This window comes from Kryptolebias marmoratus, linkage group LG7, assembly GCF_001649575.2.
Source record: "Kryptolebias marmoratus isolate JLee-2015 linkage group LG7, ASM164957v2, whole genome shotgun sequence".
NCBI classification, from domain to species: Eukaryota; Metazoa; Chordata; class Actinopteri; order Cyprinodontiformes; family Rivulidae; genus Kryptolebias; species Kryptolebias marmoratus.
Window position 1 is genome coordinate 23,416,355 of NC_051436.1, and position 26,161 is coordinate 23,442,515.

Consider the following 26,161-nt stretch of genomic DNA (forward strand, 5'->3'; position numbering starts at 1 on the left):
TCCTCTGCTGGGTTTGAAGCGCAGCAGCTGGGGGAGCGCAGCGAGGATCTTACCGCGCGCACCTCGGTTAATTGGATACCTTGTGTGTTTTGTGACATAAATCTCCATCCGAACCAGCTTTTATTCGTGGTTGTAGGTGAATCCTTGAGTGAGTCTCTGTGTGCCGGAGTTGAAGCTACTTCGGGTAGTGGGACTACTTTGTGTCTCTTCTCTCTGGTTAGATGACAGTCGGAGGAAAGGAAAAAGGGGCAGTCGATGTGCGCGATTGTAGAGCCTTGCTGCTGGTGAGAAGAAGGGAGTCCAATCTGCGGATCCCCCTCTGCCAAAAGAACAAAAATGAATATCCTGTAAGATTTTTTACTCTTTTCAGATGCACACACCAGACTAACGTCTGCGCAGTTTTTTTTGTTTGTTTGTTTTTGTTTGTTTCGAGCGCAGCGTCCGTAAGTGCAGTTTACCTGGAAGAAATCCCATTAAAGTCAAATGTTTATTTCTCTTTGTAGGATTTGTGTCCTCGCAGTGGTCCTGGTGGAGAGATCTGCGCATGGAGTAAGTCCTGTTGGTTTACTATTCTCTCCTGCAGGTGAAGCGCTTTGCCGGATGCTTTATTTGTTTTCCACGCCGCTCCATGCTGATTTCAGTGGAGATTACTTTGATTCAGATATATATTTAAATGAAGCAGCAGCTTATCTTTGTTGCCACATGGCAAGTCCGTTTGTCCAAAATCCCCCCATTAAAAGCTACTTTAAACTTTTTGTTGTGCGAATCACGTGTTTCTGCTCTCCTCTACTGCCCTTTTTTACGCACCACCGCGTTCTGCCATCAACCTGTCTTTTCTTTACAGTACCAAGAACACTTAGGGTTATTTTATGTGCAGGCTTTTGTCATCCCTCCATCTTTATCCGTTTTTTATTTTTCGGGTCGCGGGGGAGCTGGTGCCCATCTGTGCCAGAGGCACAGGTCGCAAGTCCCTTTTTGTCATTTAACTAAAAATGTAACTCCCTTATGTAGTCATTTTCCTCCAAAAGTCAATTATGGAATAAAAGTCTTCTGTGCAATCAAAGTCAAAGTTAATGCTACAGATTGCTGAGTCAATAAATGAGACGAAATTTCAAAGTGGTAGTTCAGATATTTTGAAGTGGGGCTCTGTGGAATGGTTGCAATCAAATAATATCTTACTTTTTGTAGGTAGTTTTTTGAACTCCTCAGTTTAAAAAAGAAAGTTTTTAATGATTCATTCATTTGTTCTTAGAAGTCAGAATTGCTAAGTTGGCACAGTTGGCTGGAATTCCCCCCAAATCAGAATCTGATTCAGAAAGAGGGAGAGTCCCAACCTCTAAATCCAACATGGCTGCTTTGTGCATAAAACATAGCTGCAGAAATAAACATTTTACTTTCACCTCTGTTCACTTTAGATCTTAGGAATCCAGTCACACACATAGTACTGTGCAACCTTTGTTAGGGAACAGGTGAGTGTGTGCTTATAAAGTAGAGATGTACTTTTTTTTACCAGCTTGTAATGCTAACAAAGGTTAGCCAGGTTAGCACAACAATTAGAAAACTACGTGTTTTCTGACTTGCAACTGGAATCGGGTTAAGTCGGGTCTGACTTCATTCCCAGATCAGAGTTTTGAAGGGAAATGGAACACAGCATACCTCTGCCTGGATGGAGGAGCTAACAGCTAGTCTGAGCATGGCCAAGACCAAAGTGGATTGTTGCCATCTTAAAACAGTTTGAATCTCAGGTATTTCATAGCATTTTATGCACACATCATTTTATAAACCTTTACATTGTTGTCAGGTTTACATTACATGGTTATTCACATTGAATTCTTTGTTTATTTGCAAGCACAAATAGCAGCAGCAGCAACTAGCTGTAGCACTTCTGGTGCAGCCTTCCTTACAGAGCAACAACAGGAATTTACCATGTTTGTCATACGTGATCACATAAACATGAACGAAACACACATTTCCTATCTTAATAAAAGGGTTTCTCAGGTGTAAATATGTGATTTTCACCTGGGAATTTAATATGGTTTTTATGTAACATAAGTGTGTAATGTGAAACTGACAATGATAGAAAAGTTTATTAGGCTGCATTTGTGTGAACTCCTTTAAATGTTTTGAGATGAGTCTTGAATTAGAACCACAGTAATCTACTTTGGTCTTGGCCCTACTTGGACTTCTATTTCTCCAAACTGAGGTTGTTCAAAATTGTTCACCTATGCAGTGTTTATGATTACATGCTGATATTTTTTAATTTTTGTATCTATGGTTGATGCAAATACAATTAATTGAATCCTGTTCTGTTACTGTGAAAGCTCAGAAGTAGAGGGTCATATGGTTAAAAAAATACACATTTAAACTAAGAAACATATTTCTCTTCACATTTAGCAAAAACAACAACAGAAAACCCCTCAACATTAGACATCATCAAACGTTCTTTTGCACAGATCTTGCTTATTTGGCTATAATCCAGAAATTAGCCACAACTAGGCTATTGTTCACTTTATTATCCTTTCTGGCATGTTGACACCAGTCTTGGGTCAATCGAGTTTCCTGGGTTCATTTAGTTTTGATTAATCTTATTTTTTTAAAGCTCTGCATGAGTAAATGTTTAAAGAACAAGTGTCTTATTTTCCAATATGATATTTTGTAAATCAATTATCAAAACATGGGAACTGCAAATTATTTAAATTTGTTAGTTTCCCATAAATCTTTGATGAAAAGTACTGGTCTTTCAGCTTCATGGAACATGGGGCTTTATCAAACATACAGTCTCTACAACCTCTAATATTATTAACACACATGTAATTTTGAGTGAAAGCAAATATAATATGCCAACTGTATATTTAGCAAATCAGAAAAGGCTTAAACAGCATTAGTTTAGCTCTGAATAACTTTCTTTCTGCCATGAAAGGGCTATTGTTTAATACTTAAACATCAGTGCTCCGCTTTAGCAGCGGATTGACAGGAAAAACAAAGATTCTCCAACGGCAAAAAGTTTTGTTTTGTGCATTTCAAAAGAAATCAGCTGATAGAGCCGTACTGACTTTAAATTGACCCCCCACCCCCACACTCCTCCCTGTTTTTTTGTGTTGCATATGTGTTTGTGTGCAGTTGGTTGGCTGAATGGATGCATGTGTGGCTGATTAGTAATTTGGGTGGTCTTAGCTTTCATACACATGGGGACTGTGTTTTGGGATTGATGCTATGGTTCAGGTCAAAGCATTTTGGGGGGCAGAATTAAAATGTGAGAATTATTGTCATTCTGAGGCTACTGTACAAGGAGAGTTAAGGTTTATCAGGTGTTACCGGGTCAGTAGATAAGATTGTCACTCTTGAGCTGAATTTATCATAGTGCAGCAGTAGTAAACAGCATAAAGTGTGGTTAAGGAGCATTTGTAAATTAGTAGTGATTGTAAGCAGCTTTAAAAGAGTGTAGCTTTTGATTTGTTCAGTTAAAATGTCCCTCTAAACTGTTGTTGACTTTAGCCAAAAAAACCCCAAAAACTAACAAGTTAATCTGAAAATACCCTTGTGCAATAAATCAAATTTTTTGCTGCTGATTCAGTACATACATAGTGATTTCAAATTTAGCACATGTACTTCCAGATTACTTGTTTATTTTAATGTAATATAATGTGATCAAATTGTCCGGATGTCCATCTACTCTTTTTGTTTTGCCATAGCTCTATCCTCAGCATTCTTCTTAGTCAGCATGACTGTGTGCTGTCTTGGCAAACATTTTAGACAATACTGCCCCCAGATGTCCCTGTAGTGCACTGCAGTTACAATAAAACATTTTGAATTCAATTTAGTTCAGTTTTTTAATATTTTTTATATCTTCATTTCATTGCAGTCTTCCATCCTGAGCAGCACATTTGCAACAGTAGAAAGGAAAAACTCCCTTTAACAGGAAGAAACCTCCTGCAGAACCAGGCTCAGGACGAACGGCCATCTGCTTCGACCGGGTGGGGTTAGAGGACAAGAAAGAGATACAGATAGACATAGAATGACAGTTCCAGGTGTAGTTTCTATTGGAAGAGAGACCAAGAAAAACACATGTTAATGATAGAAATAATTACAGTAGAGCAAGTAAAGACAGCAGAGTGAGGAAATGTGGTCAGTTTGTCTCCCAGCAGCATAAGCCTAAAGCAGCAGAACTAAGGGATAGATCAGGAAACCCAAGCCAACCCTAACCATAGGATTGATCAAAAAGGAAAGTCCTAAGCCTCATCTTGAAAGTAGACAGGATGTCATCCTCACGGACAGGTTCCACAAGAGAGGAGCCTGATAACTGAAAGCTCTGCCTCCTGTTCTACTTTTGGAAACTCTAGGAACCACAAGTAAACCTGCAGTCTGACAGTGAAGTGCTCTGTTAGGAAAATATGGAACAATAAGATCTTTTATATAAGATGGAGCTTGGTTGTTGAGAGGTTTGTATGTTAGAATTAAGATTTTAATTTTTATTTTGAACTTGACAGGGAGCCATAACATTTAAGTGTTTCTTTTATGATCAGAGTCATTTAATAATGTCTATGTATATGTCGTGTTGACAATACCAATTTGCATTGACAAGTATTTGTAGTTGACATCGTCGAATATGTTTAGTAATAGTCCAAGTATTAAGGATGACCTTTACTTTTCCTTACCTTTTTCCTTATTTTTGTGTGGAAATAATAAATACCTTTGCTAGCAAAATGAGTCACAATGAGGAACTTTTCAACAATAACTTATTATTATTTTCAAATGACCTACCTGAAAAGCTTCAAAATGGTACATCGTTTTTTTTTGTTTTCAATTACTACAAAAATCAATATTTTTTTATGCATTTTACACTGCAGCCTGTGTGCATTCTGACATATTTTGCCATTTAGTTATTCTGACTGCAAGTTTTGTCAAGCCCAAAGCTTCAGCACTATCAATTAAACAAAATATTTATTTAGCCAGATTACTAATTTTCAACCTTGTTGTTTATTTTTTAATGGCATTTCTTTAATCTTTTAGCCCTACCTCTGAATAATAAATTGCTTCTTAGCTTTCCCAGCAGAAAGAAGTTTTATGTGCTATTTTACTTAAGTTTTACCACGTGTTGGTGAATGTACAAAAAGAGCATCTGTAGAAACTTGTGTTGTGGTTAAATGGACTGACAGAGCTGTTGGTCCTAGGAAAACATAACATACAGGTGAGGAGGAATGGTGAGGAGATGACAATTGTTACGACGGAAGTAGAGGAGAAGAAAGTCAAAAAAGTTAGAGTTGAAATTCTGGTATTGCTTTTGGTTTTGTTGTGCCACCCAGGGATTGACAGCGGCCCCCATCTATTCACCCCTTTAAAAACTTTTTAAAAGTAGCCCGGTTGGATTGAAGGTAGAACATTAGTCTTATTTGCTCTAATATTGTGTTTCAAATTTTGGTGATAATAATAATTTCTTGTTATTTGATTTATACAATTGGTAGATAAATAGCCTATTTAGAGGTTTTAGATTCTAACATGTCAATGAAGCCATTCTATAGTGTTGCTGTGCTGTTTGAGAAATAAAATAACTTATTTTAACTTCATAAAAAAGCAATTGAAAAGCTGAGGTGCTTGTAAAGGAAAGCATCAAAATATTTTTTCCTTTAAAACTTATTACCTAATCCTGATTTTTTGTTAATTTCATCTATTTATCAAACTACCATAAAACCGATGTTACAAATAAAAATAAATAATCAGCAAGAAGCAAAAAATGGTTGTAAAATAAGACCTACTTGCACCAAAATGAAGACAATTCAGGTTTTTGCCTAAAAAGAAGAACAAACACTGATAGTGTGGGTCAGAAGTAGATTAAACAAACTTATAAAAAAGTTCAGACACTGTTTTAAGAATGTGATAAATAGCTGACTGGATTAAGAGATGGAGTTCTTGTTTGATGCGACTGGATCATGATAGTCTGCCTTGGCTCACAGGCAGACTATCATGGAGGAGTCTCCCATTTTGACTAAATTTATTTTATCTTTCTTTTTCTGCCTTGTTTATTTCCCCTTTTTCTCTTTTTTCAGCCACTTTGTGAATTTCTTTCCTTTGTTTTCCTAAATCCGTTTGTTTAATTCACTATTTAAAGATTAAATCTTTTTTTCTTAATCTTTTTCTTTCAAAGTGATGGTTTTGCTATTGTTTTCTACTCAGGGGAAGTATAAAACACTTCATCACTAAGTGTAATAGGAAACACAAACAAGATGAAAGACGCCTTGAGCTTGGTTTTCCATTAGGAAATACCCTTGAAATACCCTATGAAACTATTTTAAAGGACACACAGGCTTTGCAACTTTGGATCATCAAACATGGGAAATCTGATGTAACGGGAGACCCATGCCAAAGACTGTTTCAGACATTGCTTAGTTGTCACTTTATGCATTGTGGTTTAAAACGGGAGATAAACGTATGATTGAGGAAAACTTGGACAGCAGTTAACCAGTCAAACAAAAGAAAGTTTACTGTAACAGTGGGATATTGGCAGAAGTTCCTGCTACAAAGTTAACAATTCTCCAGTACTTAAATTTTTGACAAGTGTTTTGTATTCATACAGAAGGATTTTGAAATGAATCACTCTAGGATTGTTTACAATTTACCTGTTATTGTAGATATATTGCATGATGATCATATTGCATCATACCATCAGGAATTCTGTGATTCCAGTAATTTTTTTAACCAGTTTTATTTATTTTGATTGGATAAGTATAACTTTAGAAAATTAATCTATTATGTTTTCCTTCAATGTTATCCTATTATTACACCTTCTTCTTTAGAACTGATTTTATAACATGAGAATTCGAGCTGAGAGCTGTGTAGCCTGACTCCAGTGACTGGCAATGGGTACAAAAATACTGGGATGGAAACTTGATCAAGTGCCTTGTACAAACCTGGTTTTTTTAGGCTGAAGCTAACACTGCCTTATGTTATGTTACAAATGTGATAGCTTTGTTACTGAAGGTCTGTTGCACCATCCAAAACCAACAATATGTGAGGAGCGTGTTGGCCAAGCTGTAGAAAGAAGCTGCGTTCTTTTTGCTGTCCTGATCAAAGTCTTCATTTGTTACAGTGTACATGTTGTTTAACTGCACCAAGAAAAGCTCTTGCTGTGCTTTTGCATCCATCATTCATGAAAAACACTTCACTGCCTGACTTTTGTTGGAGATGTTTAAAGTCATTGTTAAAATAAATAAAGTATTTTGTGTGTTTCAAACAAGATAAGCAGGATCTTAAACAGTGCCTTGGAAATGTATTCACCCCTTGGATGTTTTCTGCTTCTATTGCTGTCATAAATCAGTCATGATCGCTATAAATTTGCCTTCTTTACAAGGTTTTCTGTTCAAACTTCCTAACACATGCTAAAGGAAATTATGAACCCCCATGAATGTTTTTAAACATTTTGGTGTTTTTGTCTTTGCGTTGTGTTCAATGCAGTCACAAATCTGAGTTTTATATTTTCATGTGTGTCTTCCATCAATTAATTAATTTCTTTTTACAAATGAAAAGTTGTGGCAACTAATAGGAAGACAGCACATGGATGCAGTTAGGAGAGCCTTCTTCATCCCCCACTAGCACAGCCACTTTCCCCCTCCTCTTTAGACAAAACACATGCTGTCAGTTTGTCCCCTGATTGGTCACGGTGAACTGAGAGGTCAGAGTGCATCTGAGCTCAAAGCAGGGGGAGGTTTATGGCTGCTGCGATCTCTTAACATTCCAATTATCATTGGATATTGTTTTTGCTTTTTTTGTCTTTGATGAAAGAAAGACAAGCAAAAATGCAGCAGACTAAAATAGAGTTGGTGGTTTTAAAAAAATGCAATGGGATCAGGTAGAGACAGGGGGAGTTATTTAGTCTATCTGCCAGGTTTGTGTTTGTAAAGGCCTTTAGACATGGCAGGGAGGAGCTGAGGTGGGGCTGCCTGGATGCTCAGAGACAGTGTTGTCTTAGCTTGTTTTTAACATGCCAGCTCTATTCATCTGAATACCATCACCCCCAACCCCCACCCTATCAGGCCTGTTTGCACTTGAGAAGGATTATACATCCATCTGATTTCTCTGTTTGGTCCTTTCTTCAACCTATTTTTTGTTCTTCCTTTTAATGTTTCAGTTTGTTGATATTATCAAAGTCTTTATTTGTTACACCTGTCTTTGCACTAAAGTATATTTCATGTTACTTCCATTAGAGCCTCCATATTTGTTAGATTGAGCCATTTTTTATTTTTATTGCTCACTGTCAAAAGGTGAAAGTTGAGCAATAATGTTTTGCGTGTCTTTGTCTGTGTCTGTCTGTTAGCAAACTAATCTCATCGACCAGTGGATGGACTTCAGTGAAAATCAGGAAGTAATCATTGGACGTTCATCAACAACTCATTAAACTTTGGAGTCAATCCAATTCAAGAAGGTTGCCAGAGCTAATTAATTGTAGCAAACATAAAAATGGCTGTAATTCTGTAATGTTTCTCTAAGAACGGGATGCTTGGTGTACTTATCATTCACATTATTCACACATTTATTTTGTAATCACGTTACTGTTTCTGGTAGTAAACATGCAGACTTGGACATCTTCCCATCTTGGAACAGTCTATGAAATATCCAGCAACTAATGCAAACCAAAGCAAATTTAATGTATGCACAGCTCTATGCTGTTTAACTTTACTTTTGGTGTCAACACAAACAGGGAAAGTTTGAAGGGGAAAAGTTGGGTTTCAGTTCTTTATGTCTAATCTTACAGAAAAAAAGAAAAGTTTGTAGATTTTTTTCTCATTGCTTTGACTGACAGTGGACAAAACCTTATTTTAACCAACCTCAAAAAATTCAAACAGATCAACACAACCCAAAAAATGTGATTTACATGTTTGTAAATTACATGTTTATCAAAAGGTATTCTGCTCTCTTGATTAAACTTAAGGATTTCAATGTGTTTCTATTAAGAAGTTTTTCTATCCTGTGTTTGCTGTTATTGAAAGCTTATTTCAGCTCATTTATGAGATTTAAATTATGCCTTTGGCTAGAAAAAGAGAATTTATCGAACTCCCATAGTTGGATAATGTTTTAGTTCAAGTTATTTATTTGGCGACCTCTCATTTATGAAAAGCAGACAATATGTTCTGTGAAGCATTTGACAAATATAATATAAAGGTATTTCTTAAGGATTTAAAAGGGCATTCCTGATTTTTTAGTGTTTAGGGTGTATATCCCATCAGATTTCTGACCCCTGGTTATCCTGAGTCATAACATCAGTCCCTTTCTACAGTCAGCTGAGATGTGAGCACTGCATCAGTTCTTACACCTTACTGTGCCTCAGCCTGTCCCTGGAATTAGAAATAGTTGCTCTTTGTTTTTCCACCTGTGGGTCTCTCAGTCATTCCTCACTCTCTCCATTCTGTCACCCAGCTCCAACACTCATCTTTTGTTTTCCTTTCCTTAAAAAATGAACAAAACTATAAAGCTTCAGCTCAAAACAATTTATTTATATTTTTTCAACTTTCACAATTCACTAGGTTTGTTTCTTTCTCTCTTTTTGTGATAACTTCACTGAATGTTTTTGTATTTGAGGAAAATACCAGCTGGGTACATGCCACAGCTTTTTGCTGGATGTGCAGACATCAGCAGAAAACTCTGAGTTCATGTTTCATTTATTGTTTATTATACCGACCTTTTAGGTTAAATTTCTATAGGCAAGTTAGTGCTATCAATTTAGATCCATTTATATGTCAGTTTTTACCATTTTTTATTGCTCACCACCATAAAAGGTGGGCATTAATAGGATTGTCTGTGTCTGTGTGCTTTTGTTTGTAGTAGCTAATAGTCATCCATAACACATAGTTTGAGTTCTAACAGATTGCACAAGCTCTTTGTTTGTTTGTGGAATTAACTGTTGAACACACTGTCTGTCTGTTAGCAAGATATCCCATGAACCACTGGACAGATTTACATTAAATTCCCAGAAAATAATCATTGGATGTACATCTACAACCGATTAACTTTTGGAGTCAACCTGATTCTAGATGGCTGCAACAGTCAACCTTAGCAAACACAAAATAGCTTTAATTCAGCCAATTTTACAAATATTGAGCTAAAATTTGATGTAGTAGTAGTAGCTGACAGTCATCCCGATCACTTGCCATTGCCCCATATGGCAAGTGATCATGCAAGATCACCTAACAGAAAGTAGGTGTTATGGTAAGTAACACCTAATATGTAAGATCTTTGTTTAAAATTTTGGCATACAAGACAGCCAGAGACAGGCTTTTCTTCAAGGAATGCCACTTAAATTTGTTCAAGTGATAGTTAAGACTTTTTGATAAAGGGGCTCAGATGAAAGGTTATGCACATTTAATTTCTCACCTGTTCTAGACAGCTATTTAAACAAACTCAGTTTTGAGAAATACATTTTAATTTTGTCCAAACTGACAAACTAATGGCTAGTCTGAGTAACACTAAGACCAAAGTGGATTGGTGATGTCTCAAGTCAATTGAAAATGTTTGTAATGGTTCATGTAGATACTACATTATAAGTCTTTACTACTTCATCAGGTTCACATTATTTTTTTCAAGCAGAAATATCATAATATTCTTGCTGGAAGTGCCAAATAACCACAGAATCCAATGCAAAACAAACAACATGCAAAAGTGAATGTTTATAAAAATATCTTTGCATGAACTTTTTCAGATTAGAGTTGTTTTAAAATGGCAACATTTTTAGTTTTGGCCACAATAAGACTAGTGGTTAGTTCATCAATCTGGTTCAAATTAAACCTATTTTCTCCAAACTGAGATTATTCAAAGAGATATCTAAAGCTAATAAAATTAATAATCCATAACATTTCCAAAGAACAATTTCAAAGTTTCAAACTTTTAAGTGTCACATCAATTCTTTTTCAGCACTTTGTAACTTTTTTCAATCCGTGCTGTCTTGTAAACTGCTCCCAGTTTGTCATGTAGGCAGATCCAGAGGGCAAATAACACATGGGTCAGATATAATTTAGTGTTCTTTGTAGCTGATTTGAAACTTGTTGCCCATGCCCTGCAGTAGAACCCATTTTAAAAAGCATATGATGGGGTTGATAGGGAGCAGTTCATCTTTACTTCTCAGTTTTGACAGCTACTTCAGGAACCTCTCTGTTACTTTATCAGGAAAATCCCCTCTCTGAGCTACTAACTTGTATTTACACGTGTGAAAACTTCAACAACCTCAGTGAATGTTTGCATCCACTCCGAGACTCTTCAGGTATTTCATGAGCGGAACTCCTGGAGTGATAAAGAATCTTGCTTACATGCTGCTGTTTTGAATGTCTCCGAAGGGGAATATTTTCATGGACTGGATCACTCCACTCCTCTGGCGTACACCCATAAATCCCCCTCCACTTGCTGCCTTGAACCTGCTGCTGGCAAGCCACCATCTTAACTCACTCACACCAGCCCAGTTATCTCTTGTGCTAAGTCATGCTTGGCTGTGCGACTCTGAACAAGACCATTCTTGGCATAAGCAACAAAGAGCTCGTGTCATTTGACATCTTTAATTCAATATGAGATAAAAGGCCTTTGCAAAAAAGAAAAAAAATTGCAATCTTCTGAACAGTTGCTTTTGTCTTAAGTACCAATGAGCTGCAAAAAGAACAAAATAATTTAAAAACTCTTATTCTGTTGATCTACTTGTTCATCAAATTGGTAAATAAACTTAAAATCAGCCGTTTAGTCAAAGTTTTTTTGAGCAGCACCTTCAGCTCTGTGCTCTTAGATCTAACTCATTATAGCATTAGGAGGTTCAGCTTGTCCTCTGGCTCAGTTCCTTCCTGTCAACTGTGGCCCCAAAAGGCCACTAATGAGGGAGGACAGATCATCATTGTGCCAGCTTACTCTGCAAAACGTGGAATTGAAGCAGAGGCAGTGTAAGCACTTCATTATTAACTTCTTAAGCTTAAATCAGAACAAATTCAAAGGTTGTCTGTCACGGAAGAAGTCTGAGTAGCTGTGAGTGTCACTGTAATTGGAGTCAGACTGTTTGTCAACAGAGAGCAGTTGTCCTACATATTTATTTCGGTACATCTTGTTCTTAAAATAGCATGCTGACTTAGGGACCAGAGATCAGCTTCAGCTGTGTGTGAGACAGATAGAATACAAGCTGTAAACTAATAAAGTGTTTTCTTTTTGAGGATAAAAGCTAAACTGTGCTCTGCTTTGGAAAAAAAGGTAAACAGACACCATATATATCTTAAATCTTAAAGTAATATTTAAAATATTTTATAAGCAATTAATATCTTTCCTGTTGTTGATAAATCTCTGAATGACTCCTGTTTGGAGAAATATGAGTAAATGGCATGTTCTGTTTATGCTCGTTTAAAAATTCTAGTTCAGAGTTGGAAAGATCTGCTGTAACAAAGTCAAATTTTTGACCAGCCCTGACCTCAAAGTCAAACATGGATGTCTGAAGCATAACAAAGTTGTTCTTAAATTTTTGTCAGTTTGTATCCCATTAAATCAGTCATTCACACAGTACTGTCCAACCTTACTTACTGATTACTAAGAACAAGAATGAGCAAATCTGACTTGCAACCACAACACAGTTATATCAGTTTTGATATCATTCCCAGGTTTATGTTTCAATTTTAGAGGCACATGAAACACGGTAATTCCAGAATTCCATATTTGCCACCAGTTTTTTTGCTAAAAGTAGCATATTTTTAATAGCACTTTTACCAGACTTATCAACATTTGTTGGCTGTCTTGGAACCCGTACACTGGTTTTTCTATTAGCTTTTCAATTTGCACAAGTTAGTCATTTTAATTACTGCGTTATCTTGTTGTTGTTAAACCTTTCTTAGATGTTTTAAGCATTTAATACTTGGCTGTAGTTTTGCTGCAACAATGACAGTTTCATATCAAAGTAACTAAATCTTTAATTATGTGCTTATAAAAGTTGACGATACCTGTGAAAGGACGGGTCACAACAGGTTTTACGCTGCACATTTGATCAGCTATCGTTACATTTTGTAAAAATAAAAGCAAAAGAATTCCAAAAGATAAAAATAAGTACACCTAAGTGCACTTATTAAGTGCATAACAAAAAATTTAGTGAACTTTATTTTTTCTGCATTACAACCCAAAACTGCAAACTGCAAACTTTTAATCCTTAATAATGCATAGACATTTATTAATCTAAATAAGGCAGACAAAAAATACACATAATTATCAAACACATTTATCACTTAACAAGTTAAAGTTAAAGTTTCTAAAAGGTAAATCACAACCTTTAGAATCTATTTAATAATGCTTAATACACAATTATTTACCTAAATTAATTTAGAAAAATACAAGATTGTAATTATTATTTATTACAATTTTTGTGTCATCGTCCATCATCTTATATCATAGAGGGCTTCTCTTTTGGAAACATTTAAGCCCTATAAGCTGTTTGACACTGCTGGAAGATTCAAGGCTCGAGGGCCTAAACAGAAAGGTCCTAAATGCTCCTAAATACTGAATGACACAGAAACTAGACTAGTCATAACCTAAGACTGCAACATGCAGGTTCAAACTAAATGAAATAGATAGTGCTCAGGGTGTTATTTCTGCAGGGCAAAAGCTGAAGTCATGCTGAGGTTAAGTGACAGATTTTGAGCATGGCAGATTAAATGGGCTAAAAAACACTTTATCAAATGTAAATTTCACTTCATTTTTAAACTTGACATGAACTGGAGATATTTAAGTTTTTGTTTGCTGAGCTCTTTGTCTTTGTGTTCGTCTTTTTTGGAGTACAAACAATTTAAGTAATGTCAGCTTCTACATGCTGCACATTTACCAATTTTACATGTGTAAAAAATGAGTAGGTAGCTAAAATATAGCGTGTACAGTTTAAGCTCACAAGGTGCATATTTCAAAATAACAAACTTATCTACAGACATTTTCTTTGCATGTCTTTTACAAAGTGACTTTTTAAGCTGCATATGGTGCAGCAGTGGTTTAACCAACAAACTTACGAAACAAAAATAATAAAAAGCCTTACTATCCTGAAAGGGATGCATATCATGCACCACTTTTCATGCCAGCGTTTTAAACTAAGACCATCTTATGTTGAGAACTAACAGAGTTAGAGCCGTTTTGGTTCAATCCTGAAAATAACAGTATGCGTAATCTCATTCAATAATGCAAAATCTGACATTATTTTTTAGTGCTCAAAGTATGTGTTCAGAATGACTCTCAGCCACTACCATATCACGCCAGATATCTGTAAAACTAACCAAGTTAGAGCAATTTTTATGCTTTCTAAGGTCAGTTGGTAGTGACCATCTTAAATTGGGTTAGCTTAAAAATTAATTACTTGTAGATGTTTTGTTAAAATCCATGCAGTGGTTTATAAGATATGTTGATACCAGACAGACAGAGTTGACTAAGTTTTAAAGACAAATCTAGAGTGATCAGGTTGTGCTCAGTGTATATGTTGTGGATGACTCTCAGCTACTAGCACACCTTATTTTAGCTCAATAAATGTAAAATTGATTGTGTTATAGCCATTTTTGTGTTTGTAAGATCAGATGTGGCAGCAATCTTGTATCTTGTTAACACCAAAAGTTAATCAGTTGTAAACGTAAATCTAATAATTACTTTCTGAGCGTTTCATCAAATTTGTCCACTGGTTCATGAGATATTTTGCTAAGAAGCAGACACACATTGACACACATTACAAACATTACTGTTCACCTTTTGCTTTTTGGCAGTGAGTAATAGATAATTAAAACTAATGTTAAGCAAAAAACACCAACTGTTCAGCATTTCCACTGGCATTTTGATAAATTTTCTGATGTTTTGTAAAATAATTAAATGATTTTTGCAGCAGCAGAGCTTTAACATCCAGTTGCTGCTTTATTTATTGCCTCCTGCAGGCAACTGCTCAAAGATTTCCTGTCAGGAATCTTTGTGCATTCCTGATCCAAGCAGTATGCTGGAATCTTTGTCAGTCAGCGCAGGACAGGTCTGGGCTCAGAACCCACCAGGCTTTGAGGGGGTAATAGCTAATAAACGGCAGCTGGGAACCACACCCACATTCCATGTCCGTTCCTCCATCCCTGTCGACCAGCACCTCTTATACCCCCACTGCCTTGCAACCCCTGGAAGAGGTCACACACCTGTCTGCACATCTCTGCTCATTGCCTTTATCCTCCTTCCTTTCACCCCTTCATCACTATGCTCTCTTTTGAACTCAGTGACTCTGAGCTGCTTTGTCAACTTTTCAGTCAACTAATCAGAGTCTATTTAGATGCCAACAATGAGTGGTGTCATGAAGCAAACTGCAAAAGTCTCAACATGTATTGTACTTATGTAATTTATGGAAAGAAGGTATTTAAACATCTGCAAAACAAACAAACCAAAATAAAGCAAAAAATTAGACTAGAAAAATTTGCATGTTTTGGGGAAAATGCAGTGTGAGTGGTGAGTGTTGAGTGACTTTGCTAAAACTTGTTGAACTGAAAAATATAACACAAGAAGAAAAAAAAAGCTATTAGTAAAACAGTAGCCAAATGTTGAAATTATGATTAAAAGCTAACACGAGTAAAACAAAGGCTGATAGCTAAAATTAGCAAACAGTAGCTAAAAGCTAAAAATAACAGAACAGTAGATAAAAGTTAAGACCAGCAAAGCTGTAGTTAGGGTTCCAAGCCTGCAGGAGCGAGCGGGCGGTCAATGCAAGGCATGGCTGTTCGCCTGCTCCCAGCAGAGCAGGGAACCCTATTGTTTTTGTAAGGATTTTTCATTCTTTGCTATTATTATTATTCTTCTCCGGTAAAACGCTGTGGAAAAGCCAACCAGGTAGTCTGATTAAAAAAAACCCTACCGCTACTCAGACAAAAAAAATCATATCGTCCCATACCTAGGGGGCGCTATAACAAAGGACAATGCATTTTGCGAATAACTCCTAAACTGTAAGTTTTACACTCAAAATCTTGATGGCACTTAAAACTATGGATAATTCTGCATCTTTCTTACATTGGCCACGCCCACTTCCGCCTAACTAGATTTTTTGCTATAGCGCGATAAAGGCAAAACCTACTTTCGAATACTACTCCCACATTAAAAGGTGGATCAACGTGAAACTTGGTACATAACATCTATAAACCGATCTGCTGAAGCGATGATGAAAAAGTTTTAAAAATTTTAAATTTTGCGTGAGTGACCCCAAACCAAAGACTTCAGTGCTAGCTAGCACAACGGTTAACTATGAATATCTCTGCCATACTTTAAGATAATGAAAAATGCATTTAGATCCCAATAGTGGATGAGATGTTGCCACTTTGTATTAAATTTTATGCGGTTTTACCGATCGGGGGCGCTACAATTACATAAAGTTTAGATCTCAAGAACCGCTTGACGGATTTACACCAAACTTGGTACAGATGATCAAGACCGCACCTTGAGACAATATCTTGAATATTATAATCATGTGGCAGGGCTTATATGCTATCTCAGTATTGAGTTTTGAACTTTACCTTTGCAGAAATTACTGATCTATTACATAATTGCGCTCTCTTTTGTATGAGGGAAAAGTTGCAAAATTTGACCTGTAGGTGGCGCTGTTACAAGAAGAAATGCCTTTTTGCGAATTCTTCTACATTAATTAGATGTGTGCACAGTATCTCTATTCTGTTGTGTTCTGTAAAACATGCCTTTTTAAGTGAGTTTTGAAAAAAAAAATTTAAATCATGGTAATTAGTAGAAAACTTGCAAAATATGTGTAACCTACTTTTGTTAACTCCTCCAGAGGCTCAAAGCCAATTGAAGTGAAATTTCATGTGGGACAACTGGACGACTGGCTAACCAAACAATGTTAACAGATTTTCAAAAAAATGTTCAGTTTATTATTTATACGTAAAAATAATAAACTGAAAAATAATAAAATTTTTTCAAAAAAAGGTTTATTGAGCATAACTTAAGAACGGTTTACAATTTTTCAATACTTTTTATACCAGTGGTGCCTAAGGCCAAAAAAAAGATTTCTCTCCATTTTTTGCCTGATCCAACCCTAGGGGGCGCTACAAATAGGTAAAGTTTTACCTCCGAAATGGCTGAATGGATTTATGTGAAACTTGGTGGGTATCTTCAGGATACAACTCTAAAACTATGTTATCAATATGGTAATGATTGATCTAAGTGGGTGTGGCTTATGTGCAAAAATGTATGTGTAGCCTTTAACATTTCGAAAAATTCACAAAAAAAAACTTGTTGAATTTAGAGTGCTAAGACTTACAGGATATGTTACTAGCACAATCTGTAAAAGTGCTGATCAAAATTCACGGCTCTATATTCAAGCATGCCGTTACTATCTACAAAGTTCGTAACTGAAGCTAGCAGTAGCAACTCGGACTCTGTTTGGCCGAACGACTTGAAATTTGGTACTCTGTTCACACCCAGCCTAACTACAAACCCCAAGAAATATTGCTTATATTTGAGTGCCCCATTGTGGTTAATAAAGAAAAACATATAAATGCTAACCGACATAGCTGGTTTCTATTTTATTTTGAACAAAGTTGTAGACTATGGTGGATGGAAAAATTTGGGCAAACAAAGCACATCATACTGGTTATCTGTGAATATTTTGAGATTTTTTTTAGTCATTATTGATTTTAAAAAAATTTCTGAATATATTTTGGTATGACTAGCACAGCTACGACGAAGGTTAACAATTTCTTGTACAAAAGCCGTTGAGTGTGGACATTTCCTAAAGTGCAAACTTTATTCCACATATACACACAAAGATATAGGAATATTTGGGAAATTTTATAATAAAGTTTCAATTTTTTATGAATTTTTGCGTATTGGCTGGACATCATAAAAATGACCTTTTCAATTTTCCATAAAGAATGTGTTCATTCCAGTAACATAGAAATAAAAGAATATTATTCCACATGTAGGCATGGTCATTAGAGAATATTTTGGTAATTTTTGGAAGAGTTATGGATTTTTCATGAATATTGTTTTGGCTCATTGTGGTATAACACTACAGTTAACAATTTTTTAATGAAACAGCATTGGAACTAGGGACATAAAGATAAATGCATAATATTACAGATGTAGACTTGATGATCTGAGAATTTCTTGGTAATTTTTTTACGTACTCTTGATTTTTTATGAATTTAATTACTTGACCAAGTGTACCATAACATCGCATTGAACAATTTTCTACTGAAAATGCATTTTGTCTAGGGACATGGAGATAAATGAATATTATTACAGATGTAGACTTGATCATCTGAGAATATTTTTGTATTTTTCGAATGAATATTGAATTTTTTATGAATTTATTTCTTTGGCTCTGTGTGGTATCAAATGGCACTTAGCTTTTCCTTCCCAAGCTTTCTTCACAAATTATACCGTTGCGTCTTACGAAGTGAAGTCCTGGCGAGTTTCGACTCGGCCCGCTTGCTGAGAGAGGTGGCAAAGCCATGCCGGAAGTACATTGGGTGCGGAGCGCGCAGAAAGGGGTGGAGCGTGGAAGCTTGGAACCCGTTGATAACTGCTTGCAGTTCTAGTTAAAAGTTAAAATTAGAAAAATTTTAGACACAAGCTATTTATCTATCCATCTTCTACCATCTATCTGTGGTCTGGTCACAAAGGCAACAGCTCCAGAAGAGAAACCCAGACATCCCCAGTGACACTCTCTAGCTCCTCCTGGGGGATCCTAAGGCGTTCCCAGGCCAGAAAGGAAACATTATCCCTATCGGGAGCTCTAAGTCAGCTCCAAGATCTCGTCCCAGTGGGACATGCCCAAAAACCTCCAAAGGTAGACGTCCAAGAGGCATCCTAATCACAAGCCCAAACCACCTCATCTGGCTCCTTTCGATTTGAAGGAGCAGTGGCTCAACTCCGAGCTCACCTCAGATGACGGAGCTACTCACCTTATCTCTAAGGCTGTGCCTGGCCACCCTATGAAGGACAGAATGCCTTGGGAACATGGTCATACGCCTTCTACAGATCAACAAAACACATGTAGACTGGAGAGTCAAAGTCCCATGAACGCCTTAGCAACCCTGCAAGGGTGAAAATCTGGTCCACTGTTCCATGACTAGAATGAAAGCCACACTGGTTCTCTTGGATCTGAGTTTCAACAAGCAGTTGGAGCCTCCCTTCCAACACCCTAGAGTAAACTTTACCAGGGAGACTGAGAAGTGTGATCTTCCGATAGTTGGAACACTCATCTGGTCCCCCCTTTTAAAAATGGGAACCACCACCCCAGTCTGCCACTCAACAGGCATTATCCCAATTTTACATGCTATATGTAAGAGACGTGTCAACCATGACAGCCCCAAAATGTCCAGAGCCTTCAACAATTCAGGGCAAATCTCGTCCACCCCTGGGACCCTAAAACCAGGAAGCTTTTTGACTACCTCGGTGACCTCTGCTATGGTAATGGACTTGTCTTCACCCGAGTGCCCAGACTCCGCTTCCTCAAAGGTGGACATGGTGATTAGGGAGATCCTTGAAGTGCTCCTTCCACCTCTTAACATTACCCCCAGTCTGGGTCAGCAGCTGCCCACTCAAACCACTCATGACCTGAAACGGGACCCCTTTTCCCTTACTGAGTCGACAAATGATTTGCCAGAACCTCCTTCAAGATAACCGAAAGTCTGTCTCCATGGTGTCTCCGAATTCCTCCCATGCCCAAGTTTTTGCATCCACAACCACAGAAGCTGCAGTCCTTCTGGCCACCCTTTGCCTATCAGCTGCTTCAGGAGTCCTCAAGGACAGCCAAGCCCTATAGGCCCCCTTCTTCTGCTTGATAGCCTTTATCACTGCAGGTGTCCGCCAGTGGGTCCTCTGGTGGCTGTCGCAACAAGCACCAACATCTTGAGGCCACAGCTCCTGTAAGCCACATCTGCAATAAAGGCCCTGAAAATGGCCCATTCAGATTCTATGTACCTGACCTCCACTGGGACATGAGAAAAACTCTCCTGCAGGTATGAGTTGAGCATCTCATGGACAGGGGGCTACACCAGACACGTTCCCAGTTCACCTTCATTTTTCATTTGGGTTTACCAGGTCTGTCCAGTGGCCTCCCCTGCCACCGGATCTAACTCACCACCACGTGGTGATCAGTTGACAGCTCTGCTCCTCTCTTTACCCAAGTGTCCAAAACATAGGGCAGCAGGTCTGATGACAAGATTATAAAATCGATCATCGACCTTTGCCTAAGGTGACCTGGTACCCACTACACTTATGAACGACCGTATGTTCAAACATAGTGTTCGTTATAGACAGCCCATGCCTAGCACGGAAGTCCAATAACACAACACCACTCGGGTTCAGATCAGGAAGGCAGTTTCTCCCAATCACCCCCTTCCAGATAACTCCATCATTGCCCAGGAGAACAACAGAATGCCCAGACGGCACCCCTTCCAGGATAAAATCTAGAGACTCCAAAAAGGCCCGGTAATTTGAACTGCTGTTTGGTGCATAAGCACAAACAACAGTCAGAACCTTCCCTTCTGTAGTTCAGAGCCACAGAGAGGCAACCTTCCCGTTTACTGGGAAAAAACTCCAACACTGAGGTGCTCAGGCAAGGGCTTGTGAGTATCCACACCCACCCACCTGGCGTCTCTCTCCCTGGGCAACTCCAGAGTAAAAAAAAGTCCATCTCCTCTCCAGGAGTTGGGTTGCAGAGCCCAAGCTGTACGTAGAGGTGAGCCTAACTATATTTAGTTGGTATCGCTCAACCTCACACACACAACTCTGACTTCTTACTCGTCATTGAGGTGATACTAAAAGCTAAAATGAGTAAAACCAAGCTAAATTTAGCAAACCAGTAGCTAGAACCTAAAAATGAAGTATGCTGATGAAGATTTAAAGAGCACAAAGATTTTCAAAGATTTCAATGCATTTCTATTTGAAAAAATATAAATATAGGTAAATAATTCAAAAATATAAAAGTTACAAATACCAAAAGTTGTAGCCGTAATGTCCTGAATACGCTGAACATTTTGTTATCTGATTGGCCAAAATAGCTGAAAGTATGCTAAAGTAGTTAGAGCCCAAAATAATGTACAGAAATTTATTAACAGGAAAACTGTAGTGCCTTTACACAAAAATTATTAAATGTTTATTGGTATATTCTTAGAAAATTTTTAAACCTAGACTTTTTCATCAGCCAACAATAAAAAATTTTCATTTTATAAAACTCAAAGATTTTTTGTTGAATTAAAATATATTGTGCTCAAAGAAGATTCTGTCATGGGTTTTTTCTTTTTTGTTTGTTTTTTTAAGCAAAGCTTTGTTATACTGATATCAGTTTAAAAAAATAAAGGGGAACTGAAATCAAATCTAAAGAAAAAAATGACATTTCATGAATGTTATTTAGTCAAACCATTCACACAACATTCCAGGGATCAATTTTTCTGACCTAAAACTTAAATAAGCTGTTTTTAGTGTTTTAGTCAATAATTTCCGAAGTGGGCAATTTGTCGGGCAGAGTTGCCATTCTGGGTTTGTGATGTGCGCTGTGCACCGGCTGGCCCCTAAATTAGTGCTGGAGAAGAAGAACGTTACGACTACCCAGTTGCCTTTTTTGAATACAAAGAAATGCCAGAAGACTTTGCAGGAGTAATGGATATACAATCGTATCAGTGTGAACCTGAACCGATGACTGGATCTCCAGTATCAGATGAAAGCTGTTCAGATTTGGATTCCCATGATCACCAGGAACATCATGGCTGGCAAAAATATGCACATAATGACTGAGTTAGGAACGTAGAACAGTGAGAACGAATTACCCCTAGATCAGTGGTTCCCAAAGATTTTTTTCTGGGCCCCCCTATGGATTACAATAATAATTTTTTTAGTTCTATACTGTAGAAGAGTATTCTTTGCTGTCAGTGTTATTTCAAACATATTTCTTTTTTTTATTTGTAACAATATTCAACTTTGCTATCATCAATACATTTAAAAAAATTATGCTTAGTCAGGCACTGTTTTTTTTTTTGTTTGTTTTATTTTCATTCATCCATACCACACCCCCCCTGCAATGGCGCTGCGCCCCCCGAACCACTGCCCTAGATCATTGTCATTGCATCAGTACATGGCACCGCAAATCAACATAAAGACAGCAGGAGAGAGCTAACGTTGCTAACTTCAAGCTAACCGGATGCTAACTTGTAAAAAATGTAGCACACTTGAGAGTAGCATTTATGAACTCTCTCACCAGAGTAAATTAATCAACAGCAGGTTCAGATTATGACATTTGTTTAATCACACATGGATTGTCTATATTTTTCATCAATAACAAACTGCTCTGACTCACAAACTGATCTCCTGCTGCCAACCTGTAAGCAGCTTATGCCTTTTAATAGCAGCGCGTGTTCACGTCACGTTTAAAGTAAAACTTCCTGGTTCTCATCTCCATTTGCCTTTCTTTTAAAATTAAAAATAGTTGTCAAAAGGTCCTGTTTTTTAAGCTTGGACCTTATCTCTTGTCTGCCATCACAATTAACAATCAACTGTACACATGACTGTACACCAGCTAATCCTACAAATGGCAGTATGACGGCTTAGTGATTAGCTCTGCTGTCTCACAGCAAGAAGGTCCCGGGTTCAAGCCCTGGGATAGACCAGTGGTCTTTCTGTGTGAAGTTTGCATGTTCTACTTGTGGGTGCTCTGTTTTCCTCCTACAGACTAAAAACATGCATGTTAGGTTGCCTTCAGGCCCAGGCCTCCCTTGAAAAAGAGATCTGTGATCTCAATGGGACTTGCCTGGTTAGATTAAGGTTAATAAAATAAATCTGCTTCAAATGCAGCACACCATCAGCCACAATAGAGTCTGGAATTGCACAACGAGACATTTTAGAATCTCAAGCACGGATGGAGGCGTCAATTGGAGAAATGAAAAAGAGAATCAACACACTGTAGGAGAGACTGAATGCTGCGGAGGAGAGAGTGAGTAACACTGAAGATCGAAGCATACGGCAAGAAAGAGTGTTAGCTTACTTAAGAAAGACGCCAGATTAACTGCTAAACAAGATGACATAGAGAACAGATTGCGCAGGAACAATATAAGAGTGTATGGGATAAAACAAGATTCAGAAGGAAAAGGGATGATCCCGTTTATTACAGACTTTTTCAAATCTGCGCTGAAGCTGCCTGAAGACATAGAGATTCGCATTGAGAGAGCTCACAGAGCCACAGCTCCGAAGCCAAAACCAGCAACACCACTGAGATAATAGTTCGCTTCTTGGATTTCAATGTTAAACAGATGGTGCTACAACATGCATGGAAGCAACGGGACCTGGAATTTCGGGGAAACAAAGTTCACTTTGACCAGGACTACTCCCCCGAGGTGCAAAGAAAACGAAAACAAGTACGTGAAGTGATTAAAAAACTAAAGGAGCGCAACATCAGGGCACAATCGCCATACCCGGCCCAACTTAGACTGTTCCTGTATAATGGTGTCAAGACTTTCCCCTCTTTACTCAAGGCCCAATCCACTCTGAAGGAACTCGGGATCCCTGTGGAGGTGGATGATCGGGACACTTTGGAGAGAGAATTACTACCTGACAGATGGCAGACCCAGGGGAGACGGAAGAAGTCTGATCAAAATCTGAACACCATGGACATCAGGGCCATTATAAACTCTGTGGATCAACAGAAGGAGGGCTGAGACGGTAACATACTCCTGGCTCTGCCCCCAGTCTAGCCGTCATCTCAACCAATGGTGGAGTGTTTAAGAATATAAATAAGGACATGCAGGTTTAATACTGTTAATATTTCTAAAATATCGGTCGGTGAGTGTTTTCTCTTTAACAGGGCATTTAAGGCAGCAAAGAGTTGGAGACTATGTGGACTGCTGCCTACACACTATGTGTACCCCACCCAGGGAGATCACCCTCCCTGTCCATTTTACATCAGGAGTGTGCTGCCTGTGTTATCCAAAAGGGCAGCACATGGAATAATTGGAAGTTCTTTAAGGAGGTCTGTTTTCTTGTTCATTTGGTTCATTGTTTCTCTGCGAGCTGATTTTGAATGTTAAATATGTTATATGTATCAATATACTAAAATAATTTTTGTTTTCACATAATTATGTCAACTTTGAAAATCGTTACTTACAACGTTAATGGTGTAAATCACGCTAAAAAGGCTAACCTGTACAATTGGGCTTCTACAAGAAAAATTAGGCAGAACATGCTAAATTAAAGAGAGAGTGGGTGAGACAGATATTCAGTGCATCCTATGAAAACTATAAAAAAAGGGGCGTAGCTATACTGTGTCATAAATCTTTATGCTTTGTAGCAGAAAATGTACTCAAGGATAAAGATGGCCACTGGATAATGGTTATTGGTTCAATTGGAGGAACTATTTTAACAATTATGAATATTTACGCCCCAAATGAGGATAATCTGGGTTTTTTCAAAGAGCTACCTCAAATTTTAGCAGGTCTCTTGTTAAATCACGACCTACTGATTTAGAAATGTTCTTTATAAAGATCACTAAGGAAGAAAAATCTGATAAAACTGTCAAATCTATATAAATGTTTACAGTCATGTATGTCAGAGGGGTCTCCTGAGATAAAGGAAAAGTGGGAACTAGAAATGAATGTTGTGATTGTGTCAGGACGTGGTGTGAGCGTGGTGAACCCAATATGCAGACTCATCTTTCAAAATGAAAACTGATTTATTAAAATAATAAAACTAGAAACCAAAAGGGCTGACGTGGCAGCAAAACAAATACAACAGAAATCCAAATTGAAGACGAGGCGAGGCGAGGCGAGGCGAGGCAAGGCAAGGCAACAATAACAAGCAACATCAACATCAACAATGAACCGGCGGGGAGGTGGAGAAGAAGACCAGGTTATAAAGCAGAGGAAAATCAGGAGAAGTGGGCACAGGTGAGTAACGAGGATATAAGACAGGTGGAGATGGGCGTGACAGAAAAGCAGGAGCAGACTGAGGGCAAGTGAGTAATGAAAAACAAAGACAAGAACAAAACCAAAACCCAGAAGACAAATACCAAAACACCCCTAAACACAAGACGAAGCAAAAACTGGACTCTGGAGCGGCCTGGCGAGGAGGCGTCGTGGACCCCCTCCGAGGACATGGCTGGCGAGGAGCGTCAACCACGACCCCCTCTCGAGCGGCCTCGCGAGGAGCGTCAACCACAGACTTTGTAGGCACGGCAGACTTGGTATAGGTCAGGGGCTCTGCTGAAGCTGTGGTGGCGTGGGGCTGAGGGATCCGCAGGAGCGGCGTAGGAGGCGCTGGAGGCTGACGAGACCACGGGAGCAGCACTGGAGGCTGACGAGACCGCGGGAGCAGCACTGGAGGCTCTGCAGAGGGCACTGGAAGCACTGAGGACTCTGCAGAGGGCGTTGGAGGCACTGGGAGCTCTGCAGAGGGCGCTGGAGGCACTGAGGACTCTGCAGAGGGCGCTGGAGGCACTGGGAGCTCTGCAGAGGGCGCTGGAGGCACTGGGAGCTCTGCAGAGGGCGCTGGAGGCACTGGGAGCTCTGCAGAGGGCGCTGGAGGCACTGGGAGCTCTGCAGAGGGCGCTGGAGGCACTGGGAGCTCTGCAGAGGGCCCTGGAGGCACTGGGAGCGGAGCTGAAGACGTGGCGGGGAGATGAACTGGCTGGCTTGGAAGACTGGGCAGAGGCATGGATTAATTGTCCTTTTAAGTGGGTTATTTCATTGAAAACGTTCATGAAAATGGGTATGTTGAGGAGTCCAGGTCGTGATAGCAGGATATTTTCGATTATATTGCAGGTGAGAATGTTATGTTTGGGAACCGGGTTATTCTTTAATGATGAAAACAGTATTTGAACCTGTGATAAAATGTCCAGTAGTTCTGCAGGGGAGAGTTCTAAGGAAAGAAACTGAGAGCTGGAAGATGGGGTCATGTTGGCTGCTGAGGCTGATGAGGGCGTGATGGCCGCTGCAGCTCACAGGGGCATGGTGCCGGCTGCCGCGGCCGGCGGAGACGTGGGAGCCGCGGGTGCCGCGGGTGCCGGGAGTGACATAGAAGCTGCCGGTGCCGGAGTGGGCTTGGTGGCTGCTGGTGCCGGAGCGGGCTTGGTGGACGCCGCGGCTGGAGAAGGCGAGGAAACTGCCACAGACGCTGCCGTCCTCCGTCGACGGCGGCCGCGGGACGCTGAGGCAATGGTGGGCAGAAGACA

General features: G+C 38.7%; 1 protein-coding gene across 1 annotated transcript in view; it reads left to right on the plus strand.

Moving 5' to 3' along the window:
* col4a6 (collagen, type IV, alpha 6) overlaps positions 1-26,161 on the plus strand; it is a 254,724-nt gene continuing 228,563 nt past the window's right edge. The window contains exons 1-2 of the mRNA XM_037976748.1: positions 1-347; positions 504-549. Coding sequence (XP_037832676.1) covers positions 337-347; positions 504-549 — 57 coding nt within the window. The 5' untranslated portion in view covers positions 1-336. The remainder of the gene's footprint in view (positions 348-503; positions 550-26,161) is intronic.